This window comes from Ipomoea nil, unplaced genomic scaffold, assembly GCF_001879475.1.
Source record: "Ipomoea nil cultivar Tokyo-kokei standard unplaced genomic scaffold, Asagao_1.1 scaffold2845, whole genome shotgun sequence".
NCBI classification, from domain to species: domain Eukaryota; kingdom Viridiplantae; phylum Streptophyta; class Magnoliopsida; order Solanales; family Convolvulaceae; genus Ipomoea; species Ipomoea nil.
In genome coordinates this window covers 2,523,281-2,545,507 of record NW_017619273.1, presented here as the reverse complement: position 1 = coordinate 2,545,507, position 22,227 = coordinate 2,523,281, and the positions used below count along the sequence as shown (strand labels likewise).

General features: G+C 34.8%; 3 protein-coding genes across 11 annotated transcripts; 2 read left to right on the top strand and 1 right to left on the bottom strand.

Annotated features, from left to right (window-relative positions):
- Positions 1–2,047: 2,047 nt before the first annotated feature.
- Positions 2,048–2,509, top strand: LOC109159823. The gene is made up of 2 exons (XM_019307933.1): positions 2,048–2,138; positions 2,211–2,509. The coding sequence occupies exons 1-2, from the start codon at positions 2,099–2,101 to the stop codon at positions 2,507–2,509; spliced, it is 339 nt and encodes a 112-aa protein (XP_019163478.1). The 5' UTR covers positions 2,048–2,098.
- Positions 2,510–6,020: 3,511 nt separating this feature from the next.
- On the top strand, positions 6,021–13,200 carry LOC109159822. The gene is made up of 3 exons (XM_019307932.1): positions 6,021–6,213; positions 10,238–11,455; positions 11,540–13,200. Exons 1-3 carry the CDS (start codon positions 6,021–6,023, stop codon positions 13,198–13,200), a joined length of 3,072 nt encoding a protein of 1,023 aa, XP_019163477.1.
- LOC109159731 (E3 ubiquitin ligase BIG BROTHER-like) lies at positions 10,068–20,756 on the bottom strand. Of its 9 annotated transcripts, none has more exons than XR_002050642.1 (9): positions 20,647–20,755; positions 19,677–19,865; positions 19,034–19,265; positions 18,434–18,468; positions 18,297–18,341; positions 16,707–16,834; positions 16,134–16,242; positions 15,691–16,043; positions 10,068–10,079 (listed from the first exon to the last, which is right to left on the bottom strand). XR_002050642.1 is itself a non-coding variant. In XM_019307836.1 (9 exons), exons 3-9 carry the CDS (start codon positions 19,818–19,820, stop codon positions 15,990–15,992), a joined length of 747 nt encoding a protein of 248 aa, XP_019163381.1. In that variant the 5' UTR covers positions 19,821–19,835; positions 20,464–20,527; positions 20,647–20,756; the 3' UTR covers positions 15,581–15,989. The 9 variants fall into 9 exon arrangements, 8 of the variants coding, with proteins under 8 accessions (XP_019163381.1, XP_019163384.1, XP_019163383.1 ...); XM_019307836.1 differs by lacking the exon at positions 10,068–10,079 and adding an exon at positions 20,464–20,527 and having other exon boundaries at positions 15,581–16,043; positions 19,677–19,835; positions 20,647–20,756; XM_019307839.1 differs by lacking the exon at positions 10,068–10,079 and adding an exon at positions 20,464–20,527 and having other exon boundaries at positions 15,581–16,043; positions 19,677–19,799.
- Between the last annotated feature and the right edge of the window lie 1,471 nt (positions 20,757–22,227).

The window sequence follows — 22,227 nt, the reverse complement described above, 5'->3', positions numbered from 1 at the left end:
CACCTTAAATTAAACTTCAAATATAGTAATATGGTATATCGTAACTCTGAAATGTAATGGCATCAGAAATTATTATCATCATGTGCTATTTCCTTGAAAACAAATGTTAGAATCTGAATAAATTAAGACAAACAGAATTGTGAACTATTTTCAAAAACAGAAAATAATAAACATATCGAACTGGTAATCAAAAACAGTACTGGATCATAAATTTTGAAACAAAATACACATATACTAATTAGGTGACTGTTGACATCAAAATTAAATTTAATCAGTAATGTTGTAAAGCTAGAAACCATAATAACTGTTTTGACACCAACATATGCCAGGATAAAGAATGGGAATAAATACTACCTTTTCAAGGTGTGTCTTTTCTGCTTCCCAAAAGAAGTAATCATTAATGAATTCCAGCAAAATTCTAGGGAATTTCATTGGGCTTTTATGTTTTAAACTCAGTTACAATCAGATAATCACTTTTAAATGGAGAGTACACAATTCATTCTCAACTAAACACACTACTTACAGAGAAACACTTTCCAAACATTGAGGAGATCAAGCAAATGAGGAAGTTAACTAAATCAACTGTCATTGGTCCAAAAGGAAGGACACAATTTCAAACAAAGGTACATTGAACATTTATCTTAACATCTATTATTCTCATAGCTTTTGCGTCTTTCTTATTTTCTGTCTATAAACCTTCTCCTATGAAATTTGATTTTTTTTCTTTCTTGCAATTATCAACTGTATAAACATTTTTTACAAATCATTTCTGTTTAAAAAGCATAAATTTTCATAGGAGCGCAAGGATAACACTATAGTATCCCCATATTCAAAAAACAATTTTCTGGGTAAATATAGGAAAGCTTAACGTTAGAAAATGCAAATCAATATAAATCAAGTGCAACATACAACACTCGGTCGCTAAATTAGTCAGGTTCAAACCCTAATTATACAAATATACATTTTAGCAAGGATAGTAAAGATTAAGTAAGAATGAGTACGTTACAGTCTTACAAGTAACCACCTTGAGTGTTCACCTTAAGTGTATCCGTACAAACAAACAACCATCTCAGTAGATCTTCCTTCAAATAAAAGAGGATTTAAAACCCCAAACACAAATTTAGGGTTTCCCTAAAATCGGCCTCTTCTATCTATCTCTCGAAGCAAATCGTAGTATAGTCTGCGATTGGATCAAGAATGTCTTTTGTGTATAATGGCCGATACAAAATTCAGACGCCATTAACGCCTAAGACGTCTGGATTACAGAGATAGATTGAGAGCGATAGAGAGAGATAGACGGAGTGAGAAATCGTAGGGAGAAGAGGGAAGTAGACAAGTGTGAATTAGGATCGGGTTGTGTCCAGAAGTCTCACTTCTGGACACTCCTTTATATTTTTTTGGCTCAAGTGCCAAATCGCACCCTCACCTTTCATAAGTGATGATTCGATGCACAAACTAAAAAAATTTTGTCGCCTAGAACATTTTGCAGGTTTTCTACAAGTTGTAGGTAATAAAAGCTGATGTGGAGTTTTTTTTTATTAGCCTATTTTAAATAATTATTAAATATATGACATGGCATGCTTATTTTTTGACTTTTCCACTGCCGATTGTTGAACACCCAAAACTGTTTTTCCATCTTCTTCTCCGGCGCATCCATTTTTTAGCAAATGGATTCAATGCAGCTGCGACTTATCGTACGCCTTTGGTATCTACTCCAGTACTCCCCTGTCCTCAAATCTTCCCAGGAATACGATCAATCCACCCTTGACACCGTATCGGTCTTCAAGGACGTAGGCGCAAACGCCGGCATTCTCTCCGGCTCCCTCCACTCCGCCGTCTAAAATTCCAGCTCCCCCGCAAAGGCCCTGGTTGGTCCACCTCGCCGAAGCAAGTGATTGAAAAAATACTCAAAGCAAGTGATTGTTTCCCCATGCAACCCAGTTTCAATAACCACTGCTGTATTATATGGTTTTTTGGCATCTTATGCAACCATTCATCTCAGCTTATCAATTGCTTTGAACATTCATCTAAGCTTATCCCCAAGTGATTGCTTTGAACATTTATCTCAACTTATCGATTTCTCTGTAGCTGAGGCGCAATGAACGCGGTGTCGAACACTCCGCCGGAATTCAACCAAGGTAATTGAGGATTAACCTTCTTCGCAGTATTTACGGAATTGAGTTTTTATTTAGTGATTTTTTTTGTGCTAGTGAACGTCGGAGAAAGCGATTCAGATACGAACTCCGACAAAGCTCCAGAATACTATCAGTCAATCTCCTCGGCCGATGGAGATGACGAGGACGAAGAATTCTCCGATCAACATTCAAATCTCGGTGACAGAGATCGAGATCTGTCCTTCTTCCTCCAGATTTTCTTGATTATTCGTTGGGGTTTTCGTCGTCGTTGCCGCCATGGCTGCGAGGGAGTAGCTGCTATTGTCGCCGCGGTTGAAGAACAGGCGGTCGGACCTCACCGCGAATCCGCGATTGAAGAACAGGGTCCATATTAGCACATTGAAAAAAATGAGATGAAAATAAGAATTGACTTTAATAAAAGGTCCACGTCAGCACATTACCGGTTCCACGTCATCCAGGCAACAGGGAAACCTGCAAAATGTTCTAGGCGACAAAATTTTTTTAGTTCGTGCATCCAAACAACACTTATTAAAGGTCAAGGTGCGGCATGACAAATCGCAATTAGTTCATGGTGCGGAATGACACTTGATCCTATTTTTTTTTGGTTAAATAAATAAATAAACACACACACACACACACACACACACACACACACACACACACACACACACACACACACACACACATATATATATATATATATATATATATATATATATATATATATATATATATATATATAAAATGCGCAGTAGATAACATGTATATATATGTGTATAATATATAGTATGCCTATCTATTATTAGTAGCTACTATATATATGGTGGAATAAATTATCTTAATATGGTTATTTTATTCATTTTTGTTAAATTAGTATTATATATGGTGTTTATTATGATTCATATATTGTATTTCAATTTTGGAACGACATATATGTTTTATTGTTTGTTCAGTCGAATTGTTTATTTTATGTAATCGTTGTATTATTTAATTCAAAATCATAAATTATATTCATGCTTATTTATCTTATTGGTTATAAAATCTTTATTTTTTCATGATAGAAAATGAGTGTACGGAAAGTGGAACATTCAACACACCGAAACGAACTACGATTGCTGGTAATTCCTTTATTTCTAATTGCAATATAGGTATTATTTTATAGTACATTTATTTGTGATATTCATATTATATTATAGGGATATTAATGTTAGCTTTTTGTACCTTTTTTTTTTTTTGCTTAGAGTGCTCAATGACAGTCGAAGTGTCAAATGATAGATCTCAGCTTACATTTGTTACTGAAACATCTCAAAATAAGAGGTGTTTTATTGGGACACGGTGTGGGGGTCTTTCTACACAACATTTAAACGTATACAATGGTATGAGATGTTATGGTTACTGATGGTTAATCAGCCATAATTATACATACGCTTATTTATATAGGAACCTTTGGTGTGGTGTTTATTGTATTTTAATTTAGGAATGTTACATATATAGCATTTGTTTTTTTGGGATAAATTTGTTTATTTAATGTGATAATCTATATGGTGCAATATAGATTTATTGTCTTTTATTAGTACATACAACACCATTGTATTCTTTCGTAAGATTTATTAGTAATTCTTTATTTTATTATCTAATTGTACAGAAAATGCAACATTCAACACACCAAAAGTAACTGTGATAGATGGTTAGTCCTCTTATTTTAATCAATATTATCGGTAATATGGTATAATAAATTTTATTTTATTTGTTTATATTATAGAGATTAATGTTAGATTTTTGGAAATTCTTTGTTTAGAGTGTTCAATTGCACTACAATTGGCAAGTGATAGAGAGAAGATTACACATGTTAATAATAGCCGTTTTTTGGGTGGACAAAGTGGAGGTATTAATAGTCAAATTTCTATTATAAATTATATATCTATATATAATTACTATATTATTTTTGGATTTTTTTTTGGTCTATTAAAATTGATTTTTTTTCCTAATAGTTTTACAAAATATGACTCAATCAATGACATTGCAATCTAACGTGCTCGAAACTACCCCTATGGTGTCCAACGAAAGGCGAGGGCCTTTGTCAAATCTAACAAATGGTAAAGTTGCGCAATTAAGTAAATCCTTTTTAAAAATATAAATGTATAGTGTTTAGTTTATGAATAATAACGTTTTTTATCATCTTATAGTTGGAACAACAAGATCGTGCGTTGTGGATGACAATAGCTCAACACCAAAGGCGTCAATGCAATTTAATTTGTTGTCCGCTTTTGATAGTGTGGTCCATGATACACCGTCAAACTCGGCAAATGTTAATGGTGAGTATAGGTACGAGTAATAACCTTTATTATTATTTTTTAGGTAAGAGTAATAACATTTGGCTTCTTCTAGATTATTACAGTGATATTGGTGATCAAACGTACTCATGCAATCATTGTGGAGCTATGTTTTGGTTAGAGGAGCGAGTAAATAAATCTAGCGGTGTTCGGAATCCCAAATATTCACTATGTTGCGGTCATGGAAAGATAAAGTTGCCGCATCCTAATATTCCACCAATGGCAATCAGGCAGTTGTTCTTTAACCAAGATCAAAAGAGTAACCATTTCCTAAAGAACATTCGGTGCTTTAACAATATGTTTTGCTTTACTTCCATGGGTGGAAAAATTGACAGAACGGTCAACAATGGTAGTGCACCACCGACTTTTAGGTTACATGGTCAAAATTTTCACTTGATCGGTAGTTTGCTCCCACAATCTTGCGAGAGACCAAAGTTTGCTCAATTGTATATTTATGACACTCAAAACGAGATCACCAATCGTATAACTGCACTTGGGTAAGTTATGTACGTTTATTTATTTTAAATAGATTAACATCATTTTTGTAACAATATACATTATAAAATTGTATGGGTTTTTATATTCCAAACAGGGAAGATGAGTCAAACATTACAATCCATCGTGAAATTGTTAAAGACATTAAAGATGCACTGGATGAAAATAATGTTTTGGTTCAGAGTTTTAGAATGGCCAAAACAGAGATGGAAAGTAACCATAGAGCTGATATTAAAATCAAACTCATCGGTAAGAGGACCAAGGATGCAAGGACATATAACTTGCCACAGGTTGGGGAGGTGGTTGCATTGATTGTTGGTGATTTAGACCCAAACATGGGAGAAAGAGATATATTGGTGGAGTCCAAAGCTGGACATTTTCAAAGAATAACTGAATTAAATCCGGCATATCTCCCACTGCAGTACCCATTACTCTTTCCTTATGGTGAAGACGGATACAGAGACGACATACAATTTACTACTCTTGAAGGTAGGAGTTCAAATGCAAGGAGTAAACTTAGTCCCAGGGAGTATTTCTCATTCCGTTTGCAAGATAGGTTCAATGAAATGTCAACTTTGCTTTATGCTAGGCGGTTGTTCCAACAATATTTGGTTGATGCTTATACCTGTTGGGAAAATGCAAGTGTGTGGCCAGTATTTTACTGATAACTTAGTCTTGGTCCACTATTCACCACAAGGTGGTGAATGGCCAAGATTTGTTAGGCAGTATATGGTCCTAATTATTTGGTCTTTTACTATTTAAATGGGGTATTCTTGAGTTTAGACACACAAACAAACATTGTCTTGTTGTCTTTATTGTCCCCTTTCCACTCTGAGAATGTTGTGTATGTTCCAATCCCTGCTCCGGGTGCACGGAGATGGGGATTGCTGTGTTAACCTTCGGGGGCAACGCCGTTGTTGTGAGCCTGCACCGGTAGCGGCGAATTCGCTTCTATGGCAGTGGTTATACCACGGCACAGCAGTTATTGAGTTTTCACTTTATCAGCCTATTTCTCCAACAATATAGAAGCGAATTCAATTAGTGCTGATAATAGTGAATGAGGAACCAAACCAAAATTGAGAACATCATCCCTGTTGCTCATCATGCGAATGCCAAGGTGGTCTCGACTTTTCTAACCAGGGCATCTATCGCGTACGATGTTGTGGATGTGAAGGGCATGGATACTCACGTTATTGACGAACTAAAAGGTGATGCTGGCTCATTCGTTGGTGTGGATAATCGAAGGCAACGTTTATTCCATTGCTAACAAAGCTAAGTATACTTATGAACTCATGCATTTGTTTGTACTTCTTAAATGGTGTCTGCATGGATATGTTATATATATCTATGAATGCCTGCATATGCTACGCTGTACTTTCCAGATTTCCAATACAGTTTTAGCCGTAATTAAATGAGAGTTTGAAGACCAACGCTACAGTGAAGCCATAACCGGTGAACGTTGATGTCAGGTTATGTTGTGGGTGATGATCACGTTGCTTAACAGACTTGGTGTACAGAGACGCCAATGGCGAGCCGGGAAGAGCAGATCCGAATCTGAATTTAATTTCCCAACTTTCTGATCCGTAATGTTGACGAAGCCCAAGTTCCCAAGCGCATTGCTGTTGATCTCGTCGGCCAGCTAGTTCGGGAGAGGTAGTCATCGATGAACTGGTTGTATTCCGGGTGACCTTCGAGAATGGTGGTGACGTTGTGGGCGGCGGTAACGGCTGTGGAAACTGTTGAATAAATGCAGTCAATATTTCTTGTGAAACGGATGTGAAGAGGAGGAGGTGGCAAAGTGAACTAGGGCGCTTGCTGCGGATGAGTTGAATGATCCTGCTGCTACTGGAGAGATTCTGACCATTTGAAACTTAAATTTTAGGGTCAACTTGATGATGCATGGTTTCGGTACTTTGCAGTATGCAGTATCATATCCTGGCAGCACGATTGAAGCTAAGTATATATGGGTCTAATGCATCCTCCTTAATTAAGCTAAGTATTATGCAAGCTTTTTAATTTAAATATTATTACTCTTTCAAGGTATAAGGATCTTTACACCTTGATAAAATTATCAATACTAGTTCCTTAATCCTTATGGAGTAAAAGTGCTATGTTTACATGCAGTATGATCTAAGCAAGTTCTGCCCTTATAACACCAATTTGTTTGATCAATACACAAAGTTGTGAATCTATGGGCCTGATCTATGGAGGATATTAGGCAAAACTTGATGACTTTTTTCCAGTTGGTGCAAGCCTCCATAGCTGCATGACTCCCCAGGGTCCCGACGCCAAAACATACGAGGAGATTTGTATAACTAAGAAGTGATACATGCATGTAAGGTTGCTATTGCTATTTTTTCAGAATGTTTCACGACTCAGTTCCGGCCTATTACATTTTTAAGGTAATGCTTTATATATCACATATACCTCTTTAATTTATGTGGTTTTACGCACTTGGAATATAATTATGGTGATATATGTAAGGTGCGTGAAAATAAAGCATTATAGTGATTTTGTGATTTTTGTTTTCAAATGAAAAATCACATGTTATTTAAATTAACATGCAATGAATTGAGAATATGAGATGCATATATGTTATTGTTTCATTACCTTAGAAATATGAAGCATGTACTCAATTTAATTGTATAATGGTTACAAGCACATATCAAAGGCTAGTTTAAATTGTTGAAATTTATTTGTACATGGAAGAGTCATATTCTCAATAAAGCTTAGATCATTTTTGAAAGATGGTTTTTAGGTAAACTTCGGTTTCACCATTAGACTTGAGAGGGTGTTGATCATGTAGAGCGCTACTTGATTCTCACTTAAAATGAGATTGACTTTCACATGATGTTAAAATATCTAAGCCTTGCAAATATATATTGCTTAAGTGATTTAATAACAGCATTGATTTAAATTATCATGTTATAAATAACTACGGGTTATTTGTCCTTTTGAGAATAAATATGAAATTTGTATTGATTTGCATTACATCAATGCTATATATGAGTTATTAATTTTCTCAAGTGGGAAAATTGTGAAGGTGAAATAACTTTGAATGATAAAGTTATATATGTTGAATTTCACCTTGTTGAAATTTATGTAGATATAAATCATTCTCTAATAAATGTCAGTTTAAATATAATTTTTGAATATGAGATTTAATTTTCTCAAAAAAAAAAAATTATGTGAAATTTATGAAGCAACATGCAAACAATATTATCTATGTGGCTTACTGGCAATGAGCAATTATACATATGATTTAAAGTATTAATTGAGTCGGTTTCAAGACCTAGGATTCCTATATAAAGGGAAATCTTAGTGGTTTGAGGTAACTATTTTAGTTGAAATAGAGGTAACTATTTTAGTTGAAATATAATCCACTACTGAATGTGTATTAACCAAGTGCAGAGTTGTTATAAAAGTCTGGGTAGCTCAGTCTTCTAAGGAGCCAATGTTGGGCGCCTAAAATAAATCTGGGTAAGAAATAAAATACTTTTGAGAAAAGTATTTGTAAGTGTTGCATTGTGGGGGTAATTAAATCCTTATATATTTCTTTCCTATAAGTCCCTTTGTGGTACCGAAAATAATGGTAAAAAGAGAATATATTTTATGTTGAACATGAAAATTTCAAGGGAGTTATTTGTGAGTAAATAAAGTACACGTTAAAGTGTACGTAAGTTTGATCGAGAGGATCAACTTACTTTAATAAAGAGGACTAATTATGAGGTTAGTTGTTAAGTTATTGATGAAATGACTCAAAGCCCAAGAGGTGATGAATTCGTGGTGGATCCCACTTTTGTGGTCAAACGAAGCCATGGAAAGAATCACAAAGTAGTACACTAATTGGTCATTCTTATGATGTGTGTACTAGTGAGGTTGAGCTACAGCTCTTAATGAATTTATAACCTATGAGATGGGTAGTCCTATTGAGAGGACCTAATGAATTCACCGCTTGATAATTGAGAGGGTGAGCATAAAATGCTCTTAATGATTTCATACTCTAAATTGGGTAGTCTATATTGAGATAGACTTAATGAGATCACCTACTTGAGTGAAAAGGGTTAGCCGCCTTTTATGAAAGATAATGGGCTATCTTTCTAGAGCACTCATGAGCAACCCAAAGTTCAGTTGGGATAAATATATATGTAGTTTTTTCGCGGAACTTACACAAGATCTAAGGTGTGATGCGTGTCACTTGGTTTAAACTTCTAATCTAAGAGTTCAAGATTCGTTCACTCACTAGATCAGAGTATACCATGTGTCACTACGTGCCAGTTCAAGATTCGTTCACTAGCACTTAAGTGTCAAACCTTTATACTTCTCAGAGTCTTAGCATCCTTGACATTCCCTTGCATTTGTGGGGGATTGTTGGGAAAATGCAAGTGTGTGGCCAGTATTTTACTGATAACTTAGTCTTGGTCCACTATTCACCACAAGGTGGTGAATGGCCAAGATTTGTTAGGCAGTATATGGTCCTAATTATTTGGTCTTTTACTATTTAAATGGGGTATTCTTGAGTTCAGACACACAAACAAACATTGTCTTGTTGTCTTTATTGTCCCCTTTCCACTCTGAGAATGTTGTGTATGTTCCAATCCCTGCTCCGGGTGCACGGAGATGGGGATTGCTGTGTTAACCTTCGGGGGCAACGCCGTTGTTGTGAGCCTGCACCGGTAGCGGCGAATTCGCTTCTATGGCAGTGGTTATACCACGGCACAACAGTTATTGAGTTTTCACTTTATCAGCCTATTTCTCCAACAATACCATGGTAGAATCAGGACGCTTGGTTTATATTAGGTCTCATCAAAAGTCACTTTGATGTGAATCATACAAAGGTTTGACAGATGCGTTAACACGTGGCGAAGTAGATCCTACTGCCCAAGGAAAACGCATAATTTTGCCATCGAGTTTTACCGGAGGGGTAAGATATATGGTGCAGACTTACCAAGATGCAATGGCTATTTGTAGATGGATCGGTTATCCAAGTCTATTTATTACATTCACATGTAATCCTAAGTGGCCAGAGATTGAAAGATTTTTACAACCAAGGAAAGTCAAAGCTGAAGATAGGCCGGATATAGTATGCCATGTGTTTAAACTGAAATTAAATGCACTAATTAAAGACATTCAGAAAGAGAAAATTTTTGGAGTGGTAGATGTAGGTAATTTATGTCATTTCATCAATATATTTGATTGTTTTTGGTTGTTACATATCTTTTAAAATTTTCAACAATTTTAAAGATCCATGTGCATATTGTTTGTTTCTTGCAGTAATTTACACCATTGAATTTCAAAAAAGGGGACTGCCACATGCTCACATTCTGATATTCTTGAGCAAGAGTAACCCTTACCCTAATCCTAAAGATATTAACCGGATCATATCTGCCGAGATTCCAAGCCCACTGTGCGAACCCGAGTATTTTCAAGCTGTAGCAGAATTTATGATTCACGGTCCATGTGGTGCAGTTAGGAAGAATTCACCTTGCATGATAAAAGGCATGTGTTCTAAATTCTTCCCCAAAAAATTTGTGGAAAACTCAACAGTGGATTTTGATGGATATCCAATATATCGGCGTAGAGATAATGGTCGTACAGTTCGGAGGAATGGGATTGACCTTGATAGTAGATATGTTGTTCCACACAATCGACATTTGCTTATGAAGTACATGGCTCATATTAATGTGGAGTGGTGCAACCAATCTAGGTCAATAAAGTACTTATTCAAGTACGTCAACAAGGGTAATGATAGGGTCACGGCTGAATTCTACAACAGTGGGGTGGAAGAATCTACTGGAAAGATTATAGATGAAATCAAGATGTACTATGACTGTAGATATATTTCACCCCCTGAGGCCGCGTGGAGGATTTTTGCGTTTGACATACAATTCAGGAATCCATCGGTTGAGCGGTTGAGTTTTCATCTCCCCAATGAGCAATCAATAATATTTCATGACGACGATTTGGTCAATGATGTTGTAAATAGACCGACAGTAGCTCAAAGCATGTTTACTGCTTGGTTTGAGGCTAATAAAAAGTACGCTGCAGGGAGGCAGTTGACTTACTCACAGATGCCAACCAAATTTGTTTGGAAAAATAATAAAAGAGAATGGCAACCTAGGCAAAGAAATTGGGCAATTGGTCGAATCTTTTATGTGCCACCAAATACTGGTGAGATTTTTTATCTTAGATGTTTACTTAATATAGTTCGTGGACCGACTTCATTTGATGAGATTAAACAAGTAGATGGTGTTCAATACAATTCATTTAGAGATGCATGTTATGCACGCGGATTAATCGAAGATGATAAAGAGTATGTTGATGCAATCACTGAGGCAGCATCTTGGTCTTTACCCCATTCTCTACGTAAGTTGTTTGTTACACTTCTGACATCCAATTCAATGTCCAAGCCAGAAAATGTTTGGGAGATGGTTTGGCAATACTTATCAGATGATGCTCAATATATTTGTAGAAGGAACCTCTCAGTCCCAAGTAACATTTATTGTTATATTATTAATTATTCATAGCCATTCTTTAAAGCATTACATCTTACGGTTTTTTCTTCTTATATTGTAGATTTAAGTCTAAATGAATCTCAACAAAAAATTTTTGCTTTGATTGAAATGGAGAAGTTGTTGAATGCTTGGAACAAATCTCTATTAGATTATCCACCTATGCCAATGCCAGATGAAAACAACGATTTGTTTTCCGGTAACAGGTTGTTGTTCGAGGAGATGTCATATGATAGGGAAGCTCTATTGCATCAACATAATTCGTTGCATCCGAAACTAACCGATGAACAGTTAGTCATATACAATAAGGTGATGGCAGATGTTGAGACAGAGAAAGGTGGAATGTATTTCGTTTATGGTTATGGTGGGACAGGAAAAACATTTTTGTGGAAGACTATTTCAGCAGCTGTACGGTCCAAGGGCGAGATAGTTCTAAATGTAGCATCAAGCGGTATAGCTTCGTTGCTGCTGCCTGGTGGTAGGACTGCACATTCCAGGTTTGCTATACCAATTGCTATTAATGAAGACTCCACTTGCAACATCAAGCAAGGCAGTGCGCTTGCTGAATTGATAATCAAATGCAAACTCATAATTTGGGATGAAGCTCCGATGATGCACAAACATTGTTTTGAAGCATTGGACCGAACAATGAGAGATTTAATGCGTTTCAAGAACTCAAGGAGCTCATCAATGACATTTGGCGGGAAAACAGTGGTGTTGGGTGGAGACTTTAGACAAATTTTACCCGTTATCCCAAAAGGTACTAGACAAGATATTGTTCAAGCCAGTATTAATTCATCTTACCTGTGGAATAATTGTGAAGTTCTGCGTCTAACCAAGAATTTAAGATTGCAAGGGCTTACTAATGAAGATGATGTTCAAAAGTTAGATAGTTTTGCCAAATGGATTGCGGATTTAGGTGATGGTAATCTTGGTGAAGACAATGGTGTTGATTGCAATATAATGATACCGTCTTCATTTGTATTAGAAAACGAGGTTGATCCTATTAGGCAAATTGTTGAAAGCACATTTCCTGACTACTGTACTGGGAACATGGATGGAATTCAACTGGAGAATAGAGCTATATTAGCTCCAACCTTAGATGTAGTTGATGAGGTCAATGAATACATGAATGGTATTAATCAAGCTGCTTCAATGACATACTTGAGTTGTGATTCTGTTTGCAAGGCAGATTCAAACTTTGATATGCAGTCCCAAGTACAGACAACAGAATTTTTAAATAGCTTGAGGTGTTCGGGTGTACCAAATCACTCTCTAACGTTGAAAGTTGGAACTCCAGTTATGCTGTTGAGAAATATAGATCACTCTATGGGGTTGTGCAATGGTACAAGGTTAATAGTAACACAGTTGGGAAATCATGTTATCGAGGGAAAAATTATAGCTGGGAATAACGCAGGTACAAAGGTTTTGATACCGAGACTATCTTTGACTCCTTCAGACCCAAGACTTCTATTCATGTTTCAACGAAAGCAGTTTCCACTGATGTTATCATATGCAATGACGATCAACAAAAGTCAAGGTCAAACGCTTTCACATGTTGGTTTGTTACTGAAAAAACCAGTTTTTAACCATGGACAATTGTATGTTGCAGTTTCTCGGGTCAGTAATCCAGATGGTCTTAAGGTCTTAATATGTGGCGAGTCTAGGGGTCTTTTAAATAAGACTCAAAATGTAGTTTATAAAGAAATCTTTAATAATTTGTAATTGTTGTTTCATTATTTTACAATGAAATATTTTATTTTGTGTATTTGTGACGTCTATAACCTTATTGACCATATAATGAATAAAACAATTTTTTTATACATATCGGCATAATAATATGGCCGTGCATCGCACGGGCGCAACTACTAGTAATAATAATAATAATAATAATAATAATAATAATAATAATAATAATAATAATAATAATAATAATAATAATAATAATAATAATAATAATAATAATAATAAACTTATTAGAGACCATATATAATTAATCTACATTTATTAAACTCCTGCTGATCATGTATTATCAAAAATTATTATTAAATTAAGATTAAAGAATTATTAGACTGACAGAATTCAAATAATAGACAAATTTAATAAAAACAACCTAAAATTGAATAATATTACTAAAAACTAATTATAGCAATAATAAATAAAAAGGGAAAATGACACTTTTTCCCCCTGAGTTATATACCTATAGCATTTTTTCCCCCTGAATTATTGAAGTGACTATTTTTCCCCCTGAAATGTTAAATAGACATATTTACCCTTAAAATAAATATTTCATTTATTTTTTTCTCCAACAAATTATGACCATAATTTGGTTCAAACCAAACAAACACTATAGCAACCAAACTGAAATATTCAAATTACAATTTAGAATCGAAACCCAATATTTAGAGTTTATTAAAATCGTGAACCGGAACGGACGGTTCATGTTCCGAACTAAAAAAAAAATACATTTATTGTTGAATTTAGACTATTTTAAAATAAAGACAGTTCAAAATCGCGAACCGGATCCGGAACCACCGGTTCACGGTTCAAGATTCAATTTTTTTGATACATAATTTTAATAAATTGACATCTAAATATTGGGTTCTAGATCTGAATCATAACCGGAAACTTTTAATTCGATTGCTTTAGTGTCCGGTTCAGTTCAAACCGAACTATGGACATCCCTACGTATACGCAATAATTTGTTGGAGAAGTAAAATAAATAAAATGTTTACTTTAAGGGTAGAAATGTCAATTTAATATATCAGGGGGAAAAAGCACCACTTTTTAAATAATTGATGGGGCTAATGTGCTTAGCTAAATAATTGAGGTGGAAAAAGTGCTATAAGTATATAACTCAGGGGGAAAAAGTGTCATTTTCCCTAAATAAAAATAGATAAGAATTAATCAATTATTCGCAACTTAACTATAAAAAGATTATTTAAAATAACAACAAAAATAATGTTTATCATATATACATTATATTATACTTCTTCCAAACCGGCCCTTTCTCCTAAAAAATAATCCAGTTGGTAATAAAGTTAAATAAGAAATTTACTATTAAGTAATTAGGTTTGCCTTAACTAATTTATATTGGCTATGGCTAGCTAGTATGCTTGCATGCAATGGTAGGGTATGTGTGTGTGTAATTCAATGAATAATTCAATTAATTTTGTGTAAATCGATTATTGAATGAAATTAATCATTAAGACTGCCACAATCATAGAGTTGAAGATATATAATTTATAATTTTGGATAATGAAATACTAATACAGGCAATTTATAAATAATTGGGGGAATAAAAATATATTTCTTTTAAACTATACAAACAATAAATAAATAAATAGATCATTTTTTTAAATAAATAGATCATTTAAATAAACACGCTCTCTTTAAAAAAAAAAATTAATAATATTATATTAGTCATGGTTGAAAAAATCGCTAGACGCTCCCAGACGATCATTAATCGGCACCTAGGCACCAATGTATTAGACGATCATTAATCGACACTTAGGCGCCAATGTATTTTTTTTTTTATTTGAATTTGTTTTAAAATTTTTAATTTTTCTAAGACTCTTGATAATTATAAACTATTTAATATTTTAATAGTTAATACAGAGTACTAAAATTTAAAATATTAACCTAATAAAAAACATCTAGAGTTTGAACAATTTGGAGTTGTTTCACTTAAAACGGTGTCGTTTTGAGTGAAATAATATATTTTGTTAAAAAAAATAACTAATCGGCTAATTAGGCAGCTTAGTCGGTGCCTAGGAGGCCTAGGCAGCGCTTAGGCAGCCACCCGCTTAGACCACCAATTATAGTGATATGCTAAGCGACCAGCCGATACCTAATACCTAAGCGCTGATTAATAGATGCCTAAGAATATTTTGCAACATTGATAATAATGAAATATTCAGCAGTAATCAAGCTAAACTCCCTCTACTTTTTATAACATTTTGATTTAGTAAAAGCCATATTACCTTTTTTTTTTTTACCAATGAAAATGTTTTAACTGTTCAACATTGTTTTTATTTAGTGAGCTCTTCTAACTTAAGGAGAGATTCTTAGCGGTAACAAAATGCATGGAAATAAGCATTTTCCATTCAGCAAACAAGTGAATCTTCAATTAATTTCAAACAGCTTGTCCACATATCAGATAAGTACAAATTAAATGCAGAAAATCTTGTTTCTCTGGTTATATATCATACGAACCAGACGGGATTGGAAGGAAAGGATCGCTAGTCCAATCACACGAACCCCTAAAGTTATCTGGTCATATATATAGGTGAAATATTGAAAATGTGGAGCAATATAGTCTGTGGTGCATGCAAGCTCCAACAAATTAAACTCCTTTAATTCAAAATGCTGGTTGAATTGGTTTCACATTCTACATTCTGCACCAAAGGAAAAGGAAGGAGCAAAACTGTTCATAACCTTAGCTTGAACAAAGACAAGGCGAGACGTTTGAAGTTGGTACCCCGCCCCTATGCTGATGGATTAACAAAAAAGCTTCACCTCTTTGATGCATCAACAACCACCACCTCTGTGTAACAGACCGGGCATGCCTGTTACATTAGGACAAGTTTAGCAATATAATAAATAGCCTAGCTAGTTTTTGCTAGACCAAGCATTATATATGGTGATTGATTGATTACTTTGTTGATGCTTAGCCACTTGCTGCCACAACTAGTATGATACGCGTGTTTGCATGGAAGAGTGATTTGTCGGTCACCTCGTTTGTATTCCATCTGGCAGATTACACACCTGTTGAGAAAGAAACCAAATTCAATATGTTCATGAAAATAGATGGTCATCAATAGATGGCAAATCCATCTAGAAAAATGATGACTCCATATTAAGTTAAGAGTCCAAAAAACAAACAAACAAAAAATGAATTCTGCCCCAATATATATGTAGGATGATGAAGATAATCCTTTAGAGATTTTGACTTCATGCCATTACAAGGATGTAACCTCGAGGGATAAACAATTGTAAACTGATATGTAGATGTGCGGGTATATTTATTTATGTTTCAGGTCAAATAGCAAATAGTCTACAAATGCATGAAATTGATACTTATATTTCTCTAAGAATTGGATTAACAGTTTAAGAAATTTCACTGCATATCTGTTTTCTCCAAACTCTATTGACAGGGATTGAAGTGAGTACTGACAAAATCCACAAAATTTATAAAGCCACTCAAGCCTTTTAGAAACTCATTATCTTACCTTTCTTTTCTTGATCTCTTTCTTGAAAATAAGCCACACTTGAACTTTGTGACTGGAAGTAAAGAGATAAGGTCTTGAGAAAGGCCTCTGCTTTGTGTCCCAACTGCCTCTCCCAATTCGAGTAGTTCCTGTGAACCAATGGGCAAATCTATAACAATTTATATACATACTCCATAAATAGCAGCATAAACATTAAAAAGTGTGGGGTTCTGGCACTTATAGAGAAAACAGGAGTTTAATGCTAGCTAAAATCTTGTATAAAGTACTGCATCCAAGCAGTGATCCATAATTGCTGTTCGTTATATAATTATTTCTATCTGGTTCAGTTTCTACCATAAAATTCAAAACAAGGTCCAGTTGCTTTACATGTCCTGGCATTATTTTCTGGTTGTTTATTATATTTACTTTCAAAGAGTTCTTGTTAACAACTCGTAATTTGATCCTATCTCAAACAAATATCCAGCAAGTAATTCCCAATATAAGAGCGAAATCTCTAGATACTTGAAAGCCAGAAATATGGACCACTATACATCATTTTCTTAGTATTCTTGAGATATTTTATTTGCTACTTTCACCAAACATATAAAAAGAACCTCGCAGGCTCAACCCTAGTTATTAGGTTCATCTTTGACTCAAAATATGTAAATTATATATATTTGGCTAGTATTCCTCCACACAAGGTAAAATAAAGTGACAGGAAAATGATTGGGCTTCTCAATATACTTTATCATCCTCATCACCTGAATTTCAGAAGTCAGAAGTAACAAAGAATTTCTCAATACTTTTCATTTTCAAAATAAATAAATAAAAGCAAGAAACTAATTAAGCAATGTGTTGAGAGTATGTAACTTAAAGGTGCAGAAAGGGAAGGTTGAAGTGTTGAACCTTAGGGTCCAGAAAGACCAACAAGACTTGGAAGAAAAGTAGTTGTTGCAGTTAATAAACTGAGGCAATCTTAAGAAAAACATGGACGATTTTTTAAAGTCAATATGCCAACTGCTTGTAGAACAAATATTAAGAGTAAGCCACTAATCACCAAGCAAGCCATAACTATAAGGTAAATGACTAACCAAGGCCGTAGAGATTAGGGATGATAACAAGACCAACATGGTTCCAAATATCAGCAAAACTCCCATCCTTCTCACTTCTTAGCTATAAAATCAACCAACTAATTTTATTGGTTAGATATATTACCTCCATTTCCATTGGCCTCTCACCAAGCATATAGTTTTAGAAAGTGCACTTTATCTATTTGAACCTACCAATTTCTCTTTCAATTTATAATATTAACCTTAATGTAGTTCTCTTTTGTGCCTCTTAGCTGTCTTTTAAATGCAAATAAAATATGTGCAATTAATGGATTCCATTTTGGGTGCTGTTTTCTCCCTGCAGATATTAATCACCCTTTATCTTCCATTACTTTGTTTTATTTTCTTTTTTTTCCTTTTAATAAATCATAATCCTCCTAAATCATTACAAATCCTAGGATGAAAGACAGAAGATAATTGGTGTCTGAAAATGAATTATCAGCATTTATATAACAAATTCACACAGTTCAATGATGCAAATTCTAAATTTTAGATGTTGAACCTCATAGGTCATGTGGTCAGGATCAATATTGTCTTGCCAAACAACCTGTATCAATTCAGAAAGAGTGAAAAATCTGTTTTCATTAAAAGGATGTTCCATGGTAGTAAAGTCTGAATGTAAGCGAGAAAACTTCTTACCTCATTATCACAAGTATTCTGATAAACTCGAGAACCTGCAATTGCAGCAAACATAATTAATATTGCATCTATCATAGTCATGACAATCTAATTTCTCAACAGTCACTGATTCATAGCAAAGAGAAGGATAAGTACAAAGATTTAAGAATGTAAGATGCCAAAGGCTTTTAGTAATTAACAAATTTCATGCATGTTACAACCTAAGCACAAAGATAGGCAGAATAGTGCCCTATATGTAACTCATTTCTAACTACAATGCATCTATCAACAAATATAAGAAACTTGAAACCAGGGAACAGAACTGCTTGATTAAGCATTAATTATTTAACCTACAGGTTAGCATCCAAAATATTCAGTTATAGGACTCCTACAAGCAGAGTTTGTATCTACTACTCCACATTATCTAAAACTAATGAAGTTATTATTGAATACACAAAGACAAGAGGACATGACTCACTAGAGAAATTATACAAAATCCCCATAAAACGATTCCAGTGAATTAAGAGAGACAGTTGCTAAACTAGTTCATGCCAGTCAAAGAAATGAAATGAACTATTTCCTCAGCCTTGCAACCAGAGCAAATGGAGAAAATGAACTCACACTCCACAGAATTAGCATGCGGGGTGGAGATTGAATTGTCTTCTTGATGCATATTTGCTGCTACTACATCATTATCAGCAAGTGTTTGAGAGTTTTCAAAATGACAATCTTGTCCCTCATTTCCACAAACTTGACGACTCACAGAATAGCTAGGACTATAATCATAATAAGAGAAACTTTCAGGTTCAGAGAACCCAAATTTGTACATATTGGTATTAACAGAAGAGTTCTCCTGCACAGAACACAGAAGGTTAAAAACTGTGTTTAGGTGTTGTCAAAAAAAAAAAAAAAAAAAAAAAACTAATTATTATGCTTAAGAAGATATCCAAATTCACCAGGAAGAAAACTAGTACTTCAATAGAGATGAATAACTATGTTAAAAAAGTACAAATTAACTTAGTCACATCAATACCAGAAATATATCTCCAATAATGCAACAATGCTTATGCCAGCAATACTGGATAGACACAGAATTTCTTCCATTATTGACTTATAGGCTAAGAGTTATGTCATTTTGTGAAGGGGCAAAAATGGCACTACAGTTGCTTTACTCTCCCCGATTCAACATCAGTCCATTACAGCATTTATAGTCAATTTGGAATGGCCATATTGCTAAATACTCATAAAAGATAAAACAATGTACCTGAGCATATGGAACATCAGCAAAGATATAGTTCAAATGGTCATAAGCTATCCCTCCAAAGAAATCCATGAAGCTTCCAATTGAGTCATAAGGCAAGGTTGTGTCTGTGTATTGAAATTCCATCTGCGAATTCCAGCTCATCATTAACTAACTGCAACTCTGTAACGGTTACCCTTTTATCAGTAAGAACTGAAACACACAATACACAATTTCCAGTGATCTGTAAGTGTAAACAGGCAGAAGAAATTTTTTTAGAGTTTTTATTATTAACATGCACTACTAAAATTTTGGATCACTCACGAATTCGTTGGCCAAATAAGGGAAAGAACAAGCAAGTTTAGATTTAACAACTGGAACAGAGAATACAATAAGCCAATTATTCAACTACTCCGAAATAATAACACATTTCCTGCCAAAATTCACGTGCAGGATAGGAAATTCAGTAGACAAACCAAAAGAAAACAAATAAATAGAATAAAATAAAGCAAACAAATAAAAAAACATAAAAGGAAAGTTAAAATGATAAGGTTCATTCCATTTGAGTATTCATAATATTACAGTTCATACGTCGAAGAAGAGCGCAAAATCATGAAAACTACATAATGAAAAATCTAAGAAAACGAGTTAGAAAGTAACAATTCTCATATATACGATCATAGATTACACATATTTTGACAGCATTTGATCCATTGCCACATTTCCTTTCATTTTGAATGGATTACTGACGGAAATGAATACGAAATTGAGTGGGAAAAAAAAAAAAAAAAAAAAAAAAAGAGGATATAACCGTTCAATGCGCTCTCTCTGGATCTCTAGAAAGCAATCAAAGCATGCAACGATAAGAAGCTTAGCTGAACCGAATCAAATCGGTTGATCAATCAAAGAGAAACAGCAAGCGAATTAAAAATGTCTGAATCTGAGAAACAAGGAGAGACATTGAGAGATTAAAGAACCGACATTAATTACTCACTTTTTTCAACGCCCGCCGCTGTCTTCTTCAGCTCATCAAACTCTCTCTCTCTCTCTGTTCTCTGTCGTGTCTCAATGTGAATATCGCATGAAAGAGAAGGGTGTGTGTAATATATGTAGTGCCTTCACCTTTCTCACTCCTCTGTGTACGTCATTTTTTAAAAAGGAAGGTGGAAACGTTTATTACAAGCTAACACTCAGCTTTGTATATAAATTATTTTTCTATAATTTTATAGGTGGGATCAATATCGGTGTCAATAATATTAAATATTTTATTTGGTCATAGAGGTGAAAGTTTGAAAAAATGATAAATAGTCACAGAGGCTAGAAGTGAAAGTTTGGACACTGCTGCTGGTGAGACTCGATCTCTGATCTCTTTTCAACTTTCACTTTTATGACCCATTGAGCTGCCCATACATTTAATATTAATTTATTCTTGAGTTACCAAATTAACAATAATCAAAGATTTAGAAAATTCTATAATGTCTAAATGGTATATATATATATATATATATATATATATATATATATATATATATATATATGGAAGGGTTCAGGTTTGGGGTGCAACACAAACCACGTATATTAAGCACACAAACAAAACACCTTAAGAATACAAATCATGCACCTTAAGCACACAACAAAGCACTTTAAGAACACAAACCATGCACCTAATAAGGTTTAAAAATAGTTCACCTTAAGTTTCACCATAACTGACGCATCTTAAGCATACAAATCACACATTAAGAATGAAAACAATGCACCTTAAGAAGAAAACTCACGCACCTACTCACATTAAGCACAAAACCTACGCACCTTAAGCACAAAACTCACGCACCTTAAGTTTCAACAACTACTCACGTTAAGTATACAACCCACGCACCTTAGCTTAAGCACAAAACTCACGCACCTTGAGCACAAAACCCACGCACCTTAAGCACAAAAAGTCAAAAATCATGCACCTCAAATTTGACCTAAATGCAAAAATTACCAAATTGTCACCGTTTTTTTTTTTAATTTTAATAATTATTGGTAGGGAATATCCCGACCGACATACCTTCACCACGACCGAGGAGTCTCTCTTTCTCCTTGTCTTTGCAGGTAACAGGTCGGGCTCCTTGAGAAGAACCCGGTCGGGAACCGACCGGGAGTTGCCCGAGCGAGGGTGTCAACCCCGAGCGGTAGTCCTTCGGCGAGAGAGCTGACTAAAGACACGTGGCGGCTCTTTACATCGACAGGCAGGGCACCCAGGAGGAAGGCACGTGGTGGCTACGTGGAAGACATGCCGAGCAGCGGGGATCTTGTCTCCGGCACAGCGGCTATAAATGCCCACAGTAGCTACAGTAGAGGGGACTTTTGGACGATCGATAGGTTGTTATTAGAGAATCCCGACCGCACTCAGTCGGTACTCAGAGCAACCAAGTAGATTGTACTTAGGAACTTTACCTTGATCAATAAAGACTTTACCTGCTTTAATTGGTCTTGTGTTATTTATATTGCTTACGTAGAATTAGCAGTATCATTTGGCGCCGTCTGTGGGGATCCGTGCAACAAGCCAACGTCTTGACGAGCACCCGATCAC

What these genes read in the sequence shown, in the direction of transcription:
- LOC109159822 (XM_019307932.1), top strand. Translation starts at nt 6,021, where the DNA reads ATGAGGAACCAAACCAAAATTGAGAACATCATCCCTGTTGCTCATCAT. An exon ending in TGTGGATAATCGAAGGCAAC is followed by an intron (nt 6,214 to 10,237) that starts GTTTATTCCATT and finishes TGTTTCTTGCAG; the next exon opens with TAATTTACACCATTGAATTT. An exon ending in AAGGAACCTCTCAGTCCCAA is followed by an intron (nt 11,456 to 11,539) that starts GTAACATTTATT and finishes CTTATATTGTAG; the next exon opens with ATTTAAGTCTAAATGAATCT.
- LOC109159823 (XM_019307933.1), top strand. Translation starts at nt 2,099, where the DNA reads ATGAACGCGGTGTCGAACACTCCGCCGGAATTCAACCAAG. An exon ending in TCCGCCGGAATTCAACCAAG is followed by an intron (nt 2,139 to 2,210) that starts GTAATTGAGGAT and finishes TTTTTGTGCTAG; the next exon opens with TGAACGTCGGAGAAAGCGAT.
- LOC109159731 (XM_019307836.1), bottom strand. Translation starts at nt 19,820, where the DNA reads ATGATGAGCTGGAATTCGCAGATGGAATTTCAATACACAGACACAACC. An exon ending in GCATGCTAATTCTGTGGAGT is followed by an intron (nt 18,469 to 19,033) that starts GTGAGTTCATTT and finishes CTGCAATTGCAG; the next exon opens with GTTCTCGAGTTTATCAGAAT. An exon ending in CTGACCACATGACCTATGAG is followed by an intron (nt 16,835 to 18,296) that starts GTTCAACATCTA and finishes ATTGGTTCACAG; the next exon opens with GAACTACTCGAATTGGGAGA.